This window comes from Bidens hawaiensis, unplaced genomic scaffold, assembly GCF_021521415.1.
Source record: "Bidens hawaiensis isolate Kalapana, Puna unplaced genomic scaffold, B.hawaiensis_p1.1 tig00062157_1, whole genome shotgun sequence".
Classification (NCBI taxonomy): domain Eukaryota; kingdom Viridiplantae; phylum Streptophyta; class Magnoliopsida; order Asterales; family Asteraceae; genus Bidens; species Bidens hawaiensis.
The window spans coordinates 63,529-75,688 of record NW_027501146.1 but is presented as its reverse complement, the minus strand read 5'-3'; the positions used below and the strand labels follow the sequence as shown (position 1 = coordinate 75,688).

Sequence of the window (12,160 nt, the reverse complement as noted above, 5' to 3'; positions counted from 1 at the left end):
GAATTTAATTGCTATATTTTCTATTAACGTCTATGCAAGCCTAGAACTTTGAAGTTTGAACTAACTAATATTACGATACTAACTAATATTACGATCTAATTCCTAGATTTTCTATTAACTAATCTTTTTGAAATTTTGATACTATACTTCATTTTAACTTCTTGTTTTGATGGTATCTGATTCTTAAGTTATTTTGGAAACTGTGCCTTGGAGTGATACGTGATTTGCTCTGTCAACATATATGTACATCAAATCTGTACTACTTGGACTATTAGCTACTAGATGCATATGATTGTGTTATTTATGCTGCCTGTATAAATCTTTATTAGTTGGTTAGTTAGGAAATCTTAAACCACTCTCTTATCTTTAAAGTATATTTTTCTAATCATCTGCAAGTGCTCGTTTTCTTGAACTAATATAATGTTACTATGTGATTTTTTTTAATAGCCATCAACCTTCTTACAGCACCAAGAGTTTGTTATAACTTATGATATATCATTTAACCATAAAAAAAATAAATGCTAACCTCATGGGACGGAGACACGTTAGAAGTTGCTGGAGTCTTCACATCTGAAGCAGCTGACGTGGCGCCTGGAGTTTGGTGTTCAGGACTTCTTGTGTTATCCATCATAACATTCTCAAAATCCTTTTTCACATCTTCAACTACAACCCTTTTCCTGTCATTTATAACACCCAAATTAAACCAGATTAACTATCATAAAGCACATTAAATTATCAGATACATGAGTCCATTTATCAAAACAAAATGGCATTTTTAACCTTCTTAAATCATCAGCAGCTGGCTTCTTGGACCCTAAGTTGTTTGAGAATAAAACCCCACGCAGAGGCTTCCCGTCTATAATCGTCTCAATTGTATAGCAATTTGTCATGCCTTTTGTCACTTTTGCTTGAAATGTTCTCTTCCCATTTGCATTATGATATTCATTTAAATAAATATTCTGTCCATCTACACACCAAAAAAACACATAAATATCCCCAAGAACATCTAACGCCACTGATTCAAAATAATATGTTCAAAATCATACTTGGTGAAAAGTGAGTACGTGTAGGCATTGGCATGTGTTTTATTAGCATTAAAATTCGTCTCCATTGGACTATCACACACAGGATTCACAGCTTGATGTTCTTGACTTTTCAATCTTAACTGCTTCCTCAAAGATAACTTTTCTAACTTTCTTTCATCTCGCGCATTTCAATTACAAGCCCTAAAATCCATAATAGTTAGCATATATATAAATAGAGCGAGGTTCATTATAGAACACTACATTATTGCGAGAATAAAAAAGAAAAAACCTAAGTTGTTAATTTTATCAATGGTTCATATTTTTTTATAAGTACTTCTTAAATACATCCATGTGTAGGTAATATAGATTAGAGGTTTAGAACCTACACCTAACTTACACGTGTAGATTCTACATAAAAAAAGGAAACTTCGTTCTTTTGGAATTTCAGAAGAAATTAAGAAAACATTGCATTTCAACCATTTTCTTATATTTTACTGAGTGTGTTTGTTTGTGTACTTCTTATACTTTAAAAAAACAGTAAGATTGGAAAAATCAATGATTATTTTGTCCTATGTGTTATCGCAAAAAATTGTGTTCTACTTAGAATCCTACCCTGTATAAACATACATACATGCATAAACTGTAAAAATAATTAAAACCTGTGTGTAAGTAGAACATATCATCTAGCGCCTCAAGACTCTTATTACAGCCACCCATGAATATAAGAACACCACCATTATGCGGATGCAAAGTGCTTCCCGCCATAGAAAATCTAGCAGAGGGCCCCACTCCTACCGTCATAATCTTGGTCCACTTAAAAGTTTCTGCACATAATTTATAAAGATCAAGTTCAAACATATACAATTCCAAGATACTGATTTATATATCACAATATATTACCAAGATCAAACATATATAAGTCATCAAAAAGGTCTTCAGCATCGGTAAAACCTCCAAACACAAACAAGTTTTTGCCCAATGCAATTGTTGTATGACCAGCCCTAGGTGGCAATGGCTCGCCATTGGTTACCAACTTTGTCCAGGTAAGCGTATCTATAATAAACAAATCACATACTATTAAATAACTTCAGATGAATCATAAGCCTCGGTCAACAAAGTCAAACTTGAAACCTGTATCAAGCATCTGCACATCAGATAAATAGTAGTTTTGAGTATCTTCCCCACCAATGACAATAATTTTGTTCGACCACGAGACACATGTATGACTGTTACGCTTAGCTGGCGGGATCCCCATTGTTGCCACGCGTTTCCATACCATTGTCTCTGTATTTAATATGTATAAATCATCAAAATACTCTTCAACGAGAGTGTCAGAAGACTTGCCACATCCCCCAAATATAAAAAGGCGTTTGCCAATAGCCGCAGCGCTGTGTCCTTCCCGTGCTTCCGGGCCCTCCCCTCTAACCGACGGAGTCATCCACGTATTTGTAGCTAAACATACACATTACTTATTATCCAATAAATCAAATAATTCAACAATTAAATACCAATAGCACAACTCACAGGTTTCCAAAATATGCAAGTCTTTGAGAGGTACGTTTCCATCCGTGCCCCCGAAGACAAACAACTTATCACCAATCGCGGTGCAGCTGTGGCTATCTCTAGGCACGGGCAGGGCGCCCTTGCATTTCCAGTTCACTCCATGTTCTCTTAGCTTAACAATAAATAATTATTAATCAAAATGAGTTAATCATAACATTTGAATCAATTGAATTATTCGTAAATATTATTATGATTTGGTTTAGCAATGTGTAATATGTTTAACTAGAATCTCAATTAAAAACCCTAATAAATGAATTAAAATGGGGTTGCATAAGTAACGTACTGGTGTTGTAAAGGTGAACTTGATTAGTCTGAGTGTTGTCTTCGCCGTAGCCACCGAGACGTAGAGGAGTTGACCACCACGAACGGCGTTGCACGTGTGGCCCCATCGTTTACCCGGACCTCCGTTTTCAATCTCCAGTTTTTCCCACCTCATCATCTTATTATTATTATTATTATTACTGCCGCCTGCGAAACGAAATGTGGTTAGGTTTTAGTAAAATTGGCAGAGGGTTTTCCAGATTTACAGTGTCTAGCGATTGAATTGAATTGAGATGTTTAATTTAGGAAAGAAAGAAGGAGAGATTTGGGTTTAGGTATTCTTTGTTGGAATATGTGAAATCGTCATGTGGGGAAACTACAAATGTCTCTTTAGGATTTATTTAGACGATTAACTGTTGAAAATTTTAAACTTTAACCATTAAGTGAAATATATTCAAGAAATTGATTATATATTGTTAATACAATTACAATTCATTCATTCATTCATAATAATTATCTTTTTAACAAATAATAGCAATACCAAAATACCAAGAGTAAAGATAAAATAATCATTGTATCAATGTTACACGTTTTGTCCTTTATTTTTAATCAAGTTAAGTTTTTCTTTTATGTCAAGTCACACAAGGTTATTTTTATTCTACGCACCCACACTGCTCGCCAACACCACCACCCATCTATCTCTCTAACAATGCCACCATATAAGGAGAGAGAGTTTACGAATGCTCTTTGTAAAGAACGTGGTTGGGTTCTTCTTTATAATGGCACCACATTTCGCAAGGTATGCATTCAACTGTTGATGGTTGTTTTTAGATCTTAATGCTTGTTAGCGAGATCAAATTATTCGCAATTAGGGTTAATTACTTAAGTTTTGTTATTAGATTTATTTATTTTTTTACTTGGGGATTTAGGTATATTATGGGGTTCCAGACCACCATTGTCATCAATTAAAATTTAAAACTACAACCACAACATCTCTTCTTCACAAAGACTAAGCCTAATTTTGTCATACCAATGCAGCTCGACATCCTCAACATTCCTAAACATGTTTAACTTGGACATGAACAATAGTTCGTTTACATATCTTTAAACTGAGATTCCATGATCACTTTCGCCTCTATTTTTCAAATAGTACCTTGGTGAGGTGAGGCAATGGTAGTTGATGGTGTCGGTGGTAGAGAGAGAGAGAGAGAAAAACGGGGGGGGGGGGGGGGATGGTGATGTGTAGAAAGACTAGCTGCCCTTGTGTGACCTAATTTAACCCAGAAAAAAATTAATTGGGTTAGGGCCGAAAGACAAAACGTGTTACATTTAGAAAGATTACGTAAAAACCGCATCAATTTAAAAGATAAATGACAATACGTTGAAATTTGGTATAACTATATTTAATTGTTTTTTATTTGATCATGTTAGTTAATTGTTCTTAATTTGTTATCTAGTGTGTGTGTTTTTGGTATTGAAGTCGTTGCCAATGATATCATTTTGGAGTTATGTAATCAAGAAAAAACATTAGACTATGATAAGATTTGGGTGGCAAACATTGTTAGCCTACCGAACTTGAACATCCCAAGTAGTTGTTATTTATGTTTTTTATTGTTATCTTTCGTGTCGGTTTCTTAATAATTAACGGAAAAGTAATATTGTTTGTTAATATTTATTATTATGATAGTTGCCCGTGTAATACACGGACGGAAAATAATACATTTGTTAGGTAAATTTAACATTTAAACTTATAATTTGTAATCTTGAACTTAATAATTTTTAAACTTATAATTATAAGGCTAACCATAAAAAAAATATAAGTTAAGAACCTAACAATTTGTAAGTAATTAATTTTTTAAATTATTACAAAATAAATATTCAAGAAACACTTATATTGTCATTTTTTTCATTAACACTAAAAATCTACTATTGATAACTTTAAACCGTAAAATAATATTGAAAATACATTTAGATGTGCATGTTTATTAAAAATCATCACTCGAGTTTTCATCTCACCATGTGTACGTCAGAGAGTTCTACTCTTGTGGCAGCACAACGCATGTCAAGTGGCAGTTGGGCGTATGGTTTTCCGGGGAATATCCAAGCCAAACTTTATAGCCAACGTGGGCCCGGGTTAAGACAACTTAGTCTGATTCATAGTGGGCATCAGGGCTCTTCAAATTTGGAGAGTGAAGTAGCCTAAATACAAGAAAGTCGTCGTTTTAAAAAAGTTAATAATTTTTTTTAATAAAGTTACATCTCCAAATATCTATTTTACTTAAAATATCATACAACATTTGTAAAACTTAAAAACTACATGAACCTTTGAAATCAGAAAATCCACTACTTGAAAACGTTAGCTTAAATTCGATTGCCCATGTATTTAACAAAACTTATAAATTAACTGGTGACAAACTTTCTTTGAAATACAAAAAAACTTAATACTTGATTTAAAAAACAAGTCAGCAAGATCATGAAATATATATACAGAAAATAAAATAAGGAATCATCTAAAAATGTGAAATATTATATATTTGTTTTAGCAGTTACCATACATTATCGGAAATCTTGTTATAATGTAAAAGATTGACTTCGAAATTTTTTGCAATAATTATAATATTATATATTTGAAATATTCTTTTTGTTTTATTGCTTTTAAAAAATAAAAATCGTAATTAAGAATGTCAGTTACATATTTTAACTTTGAATTATAGTAAAAAAGAGTTTAAAATTGCAAAAGGAAATACTATTTTAGAAAATTGAGTATTAATAGTCAATTAAGTGATTATTGAATTTGATTAATAATGGTGAAGAAGCGTGGATCGACTCACTGGTAGACGATCTACTTTCCTCGGGTGTGATTAGGTTATTTCACCGATGGTTTCTCTTGGATCTGGGTTCTTCCACCTACAAAATGAACAGCACCGTAAACTTACCCCTCAGAAAGGGACAGAGGGGTCCTCTTTGGGGTAACCCTCCGGTGTGAGAATAAGTATTTGTGGGAGAAGATAATAATATGTGAGAGTAAGGAATTTGGAGTGTATTGCTTAATAGCTGAATACTCTGTGATTGTATGTTGTCAGGTGATATCTGATGATTGTGTGTTATCGTTTGTAACTGAATGATTGAGTGTCTCTCCTTGTGGAGTTGATGCTGTATTTATAGTGCTAGGGTTTCCACTGATTGGGCTCAGCCTTGTTGGCCTCCTCCAATTGCTTGGCGCCACGTGTCCTTGGGGACACCTGGTGCTTTTTCATTGGTTGTAATCACGTGGTAGCACATGGTTTATGCTGAGTTGTCCACCTTTCATTTGGCAGCTGTCAACATCAGCATATTCTTATTCCTTAAAAATATACCTTCTGGAAGGTTGTCTGACGTGCACAATCAAGGTTGCCCTAATCCTGATTTGGATAAGGACGAGGTTGATTATGTGCATGTGTGATATGCGCCAATCCTGAGGATGCGCGAGGTCTTCTCTTTATTCTCACGCGCAGATGTTTCATGCGCAGATGTGATATGCGCCACGCGCATATGTGATATGCGTGAGCATATGTGATGCGCGAGCATATGTGTGCCTGGGCATATGATGCATGAGCATGTGTGGTGCCTGGGCATATGATGCCTGAGCATGTGATGCATGAGCATATGTGATATACGCCATGTGTAACACCCCGACCAAAGGCGGATTATACATCGGGGCGCCACATATTGTTTCATTACTCGTGACACTATTGGTGTCAATATTTATTAATACACACTTTATCGCGCTACGCGCAGCGGGGAAAATAAAGAACATAAATCAAACATAAATCAATATATTATAAATTATAACATTCAAACATCATTAACTTGTCCTGATACATTTTAATTCTAGGTCCAAAAGTAAAAACGTCCTACGTGTCCACAAGCTCCAAAACAGCTACTGCAAACCTGAACATGTGTTAAAATAAACGTCAAACACTTGCGTGTTGGTGAGAAATCAAGTTTAATACAATACATAGATAACAATAAATCTGCGCGCAACATGTGTATGTCTGGTTTTCAACAAGGGTGTAATCTGATCGGGACCAACTCTAAGAGACAAGACTGCCAGTGCTCACAATTGAGCTCACAAACAAGACTAACTGTGCAAGTGTAACAAAAGAGAAAATCATAAACGATAGTTCTCCCGTGTTCATCTAATGGTACCATGAAAACTGCGGAATAGACCGACAAGACGGTTAATGATCCACACATACAAATAAACAGCCAAGTCTACGTCCTCAACACATGGGATACTGCGCGACTAAAGTTCATAAACAGTTTAAGACTCAAGTTTTGTATGAACACATGAACATCCCAAAGCATTTAAAATAAAAAGGGATTAGATACGAGATAACTCACTTGATAAACGATGCGGTGAAAGATATGCAAGAATCAACTCTTAAACAGGCAAAGTTAACCTATAATTAAGATTATTGTTTTAACGATCTGTTTTAAGTCTTGATAATAAGTTAGCATAATTAATAAGTAAATTATTATATAATATATATTACCGGAAAAGCAGGGCAGAACAGGGAGGAAGACGGAGGCAAGAGAGGAGGGAGGCGGCTGAAGAACAACGGCAGAGAGCAAAAAGGGAGGAAGAGAATAAGTGTAGTGTGTGAAGTGTTAAGAAAATAGTACTATATATAGGCAAACCCTAGGGGACACAAACCCTAGAAAAGATCTCCAAAAGTAAAAGAAAAGATATCAACAGAAAAAGATTCCAAAAGCAAGATATCAAAAGATATGGCAGCAGGAAAAGAGGAAAAGCAAAAGGGAAAGCTGACAGGGAACAGTAAAAAGCATGGGCGGATCAGATAAAGGTACTGGTCAAGCATGGCGAAAGCAGATCTCAAAAGATTATGTCAGTCACTTTATCTGTCAACCAATGGGGTTGGTACGCATGCTGCGCCGAAAGTAACTATTCAGACATTAGATAGGTTAGGTCAACAGCTCAGAGGAAAAGACATTTACAAAAGCAAACGGCTAGAATAAACAGAAGATACAAGGGTTAAGCGCGGGAAGGCTGAGTGCGCGAGCGCGAAGGCTGGCACAACAATCCTTAGCGCACTGCGGGAAGAATCACATCCTTAGCGTGCTGCGTGAACTAGAATTCTAAGCGCATCGCGGGAAGAACATACATTCTTAGCGCATTGCGGGAAGAACATGCATTCTTAGCGCGCTGCGAGAAGAGTTCTCTTCACGCATCGCAGGAACAAGATGTCTTCACGCAGGCTTCCATGTAAGGAGTCTGGCGCGTGAAGCTGCAGACATCCTTAGGCGGGAAGAACCAAAGGACAAGCAAAGAGTTGAGGGAAACAAGGCTTAAGGGCGGGAAGGCGACAAGAGGGAAAAGAAGGCGGAATGAGAGAAGAGGGACGGGACGGCGGAAAGAAAAAGAGAGAAAGAGGCGGGAAGGAAAATATATATTATTATTAAAAGTAAAATATAAGTATAAATAAATATTAAATCATAAAAGAAAGAGATCGGGTCAGAGAAACGGGTACCTGGGTCGGGTCGGATCAGGGCAGATGTCACAGTCTCCCCTACTTTAAGAAATTTCGTCCCGAAATTTATCTCGAAGTAGGTTGCGCAGAGAACAGATGCGGGTACTTGATCTTCATTTGATCTTCCCTTTCCCATGTAAACTCGGCTCCGCGCTTGGACTCCCAACGAACTTTCACGATAGGGATACGACTGCGCTTGGTTTGCTTAACCTCGCGATCCATAATCTCAACAGGCTTCTCAACGAAATGCATAGATTCATCAACTTGAACTTCATCGAGTGAAATGTGAAGGTTCTCGTCAGCTAAACACTTCTTGAGATTGGATACACGGAACGTTGGATGCACATTACTGAGCGCGGGCGGCAGGTCAAGTCTGTAGGCAACTTTTCCCACACGCGCGAGAATCTTGAATGGACCAACATAACGAGGAGCAAGCTTACCTTTCTTCCCAAAGCGGACAACACATTTCCAAGGCGACACTTTGAGGAGAACAAGATCACCAACTTGAAATTCGAGAGGCTTTCGTCTGCGATCTGCGTAACTCTTCTGTCGGCTTCTGGCAGTCAGCAGATGATCACGGATCTTGGCGATTTTATCGGTTGTCTCTTGAACAAGTTCGGGTCCTGTGATTTGAGTTTCACCCACCTCGCTCCAACAAATCGGGGAGCGGCACTTACGACCGTAAAGTGCTTCAAATGGGGCCATACCGATACTGGAATGATAGCTGTTGTTATAAGAAAACTCGATCAAAGGCAGGTGTGAATCCCAATTACCTCCAAAATCAAGAACACAAGATCGGAGCATATCCTCAAGAGTTTGAATAGTTCGCTCAGACTGTCCGTCAGTCTGAGGATGATATGCCGTACTCATGTCCAAGCGAGTTCCTAACGCAGATTGGAGAGATTTCCAAAAGCGAGATATAAAACGGCCATCGCGATCGGATATGATGCTCAAAGGAGTACCATGGCGGCAGACAATTTCCTTGACATAAAGCTGCGCGAGTTGCTCAACACGGTAGTTTTCACGAATGGGCAGGAAGTGAGCAGACTTAGTCAATCGATCCACTATTACCCAAATGCTATCATGTTTGCTTGCTGTCAAAGGTAACTTGGTAATAAAGTCCATCGCTACACATTCCCATTTCCACGTAGGAATTTCTGGTTGTTCGAGCAAACCAGATGGGCGTTGGTGTTCAGCTTTCACTTTAGAACAAGTCAGGCACTTAGCTACGAACACAGCGATATCCTTTTTCATACCGGGCCACCAATAAGTTATGCGCAAATCCTTGTACATTTTATCAGCGCCAGGATGAATAGAATATCGAGATTTGTGCGCTTCACTCAGGATATCAGCGCGAAGATTCTCATCAAAGGGAATCCAGATGCGATTAAGATAACAGAGAATTCCACTCAGATTAGGGACAAAGAGTGCTTCCGCGCCACACGCTAACTCGGCGCGAAGGTTACCATTACTGATGGATGCGCGCTGCGCGTCACGAATACGCGATTCAAGGTTGCTTTGAATCGGCGCGAAGTGAAGCTGGGTGCGCGGCAATATACAGTTAAGCTGGCAGGGTTTTCGGCTGAGCGCATCGGCTACCACATTAGCCTTACCAGGATGATACCGGATCTCACAATCGTAATCGCTGATGAGTTCGTTCCATCGGCGTTGCCTCATGTTAAGTTCCTTCTGATCAAAGATGTGCTGAAGGCTTTTATGGTCAGTGTAGAGGATACACTTAGTACCATAAAGGTAGTGTCTCCAGATCTTCAAGGCAAAAACAACTGCACCAAGTTCGAGGTCGTGAGTTGTATAATTCCTTTCATGAACCTTAAGTTGCCTTGATGCGTAAGCGATAACCTTGCCTCGTTGCATAAGAACACAACCGAGACCTTGGTTGGATGCATCGCAATACACGACAAAATCATCATTACCCTCAGGTAGCGCAAGAACAGGAGCTTTACACAACAAACGCTTGAGCGTCAGAAAGGCTTCTTCTTGCTTCGAGCCCCAAATATACGGTTTACCTTTGTGCGTCAGAGCTGTTAAAGGCAAAGCGATCTTCGAGAAGTTCGAAATAAAGCGCCGGTAATAACCAGCTAAGCCTAGAAAGGAACGGATCTCAGAAGGAGAGGATGGCGTAATCCAGTTCTTGATTGCTTCAATTTTGGATGGGTCGACATGAATACCCATCTTGTTCACAACATGGCCAAGAAACTGTACTTCATCAGACCAGAATTCACACTTGGAAAGCTTAGCATAGAGCTGCTCGGTTCGAAGCTTCTGCAACACCAACCGAAGATGTTGCTCATGCTCGGCCTTGGTCTTAGAATACACCAGAACATCATCGATAAACACGATCACGAATTTATCCAAGAAAGGCCTACACACCCGATTCATTAGATCCATGAAAACGGCGGGTGCGTTGGTTAGACCGAAGGACATGACCAAGAATTCAAAATGGCCATAACGAGTTCGAAAAGCAGTCTTCGGAACATCTTCATCGCGGATGCGCAACTGGTGATAGCCAGAGCGGAGATCAATCTTCGAGAAACAAGAGGCACCTTGGAGTTGATCAAAGAGGTCGTCAATACGCGGTAAGGGATACCGGTTTTTAATGGTGAGTTTGTTCAACTCGCGGTAATCAATACACATGCGAAACGATCCATCTTTCTTTTTAACGAACAACACCGGAGCACCCCAGGGCGAAGAGCTAGGGCGAATGAATCCTTTAGCAGTCAACTCTTGAAGTTGGCTGGCCAATTCTTGCATCTCAGCGGGTGCAAGACGATAAGGAGATTTAGCTACGGGGGAAGCACCAGGGACAAGATCAATACGGAACTCGACTTCACGAGCGGGAGGGATACCAGGAAGATCATCAGGAAAAACTTCAGGAAAATCACGCACAACAGGGATATCGCGAAGCTTCTCCTCTTCAGCAGGTTTAACCACATGGGCTAGAAATGCAATACACTTCTTCCGCATGAGTCTTTGGGCTTCGGCGCAAGACATAAGTTTAAGACCACTGGAGGGTTTTTCGCCGTAAATGTAAAGATCACCATTTTCTCGAGGTATGCGAATCAATTTCTTGGCGCAAATAACTTCGGCGCGATTATGCGAGAGCCAGTCCATACCAATAATAACATCAAAGCTTCCAAGAGGCATAGGGATGAGGTCGATCAGAAAATCGTTTTCGTTAAGGTTAAGCGTACAATCTTTAATCACCGAGTTAATTAAAACAGTTTCACCGTTAGCCAATTCAACGGAAAAATCTTCTTTTAAGTTATCGCGCGGTCGCGCAAGCTTCTGCTCGAAGGCGCGAGAGATAAAACTTCGATCGGCGCCAGTATCAAAAAGTACAGAGGCATAAAATCCGTTAAGTAAAAATGTACCATTAACTACGTCATTATTCGCTTGCGCTTGGTGCGCGGTTATGTTAAAAGCTCGTCCACGCGTCACTTGGTTTGAAATCTGGTTCACCGGATTCGCTTGCGTAATCTGAACTTGTAGTCTCGGGCACGCGTTCCGGAAATGACTAGGATCACCGCAGTTAAAGCACGATCTGGGTCGTGGGTTTTGGTAGATTGGTTGAGGATTCTGCGGGTAGACTGGTGGTGTTGGCGCAATTGGATTGGCGAGAAGGACTCTACAGTTCTCAGCAGTGTGACCAGTACGGCCACATCGGTTACAAAGTCGACACGGGGTTTGGGTTGGGTGGTGAAATCTACAGGTTGGGCAAAAGGGATGGTTTCCTGTGTAAGGTTTCTTAGTTGGCGGGGC

General features: G+C 39.1%; 1 protein-coding gene across 1 annotated transcript; it reads right to left on the bottom strand.

Moving 5' to 3' along the window:
- Positions 1 to 328: 328 nt before the first annotated feature.
- LOC143603567 (uncharacterized) lies at positions 329 to 3,544 on the bottom strand. Its single transcript, XM_077080339.1, has 9 exons — positions 3,520 to 3,544; positions 2,872 to 3,056; positions 2,550 to 2,700; positions 2,157 to 2,477; positions 1,926 to 2,078; positions 1,628 to 1,849; positions 1,047 to 1,115; positions 781 to 967; positions 329 to 677 (listed from the first exon to the last, which is right to left on the bottom strand). The coding sequence occupies exons 1-9, from the start codon at positions 3,542 to 3,544 to the stop codon at positions 500 to 502; spliced, it is 1,491 nt and encodes a 496-aa protein (XP_076936454.1). The 3' UTR covers positions 329 to 499.
- Positions 3,545 to 12,160: the final 8,616 nt, after the last annotated feature.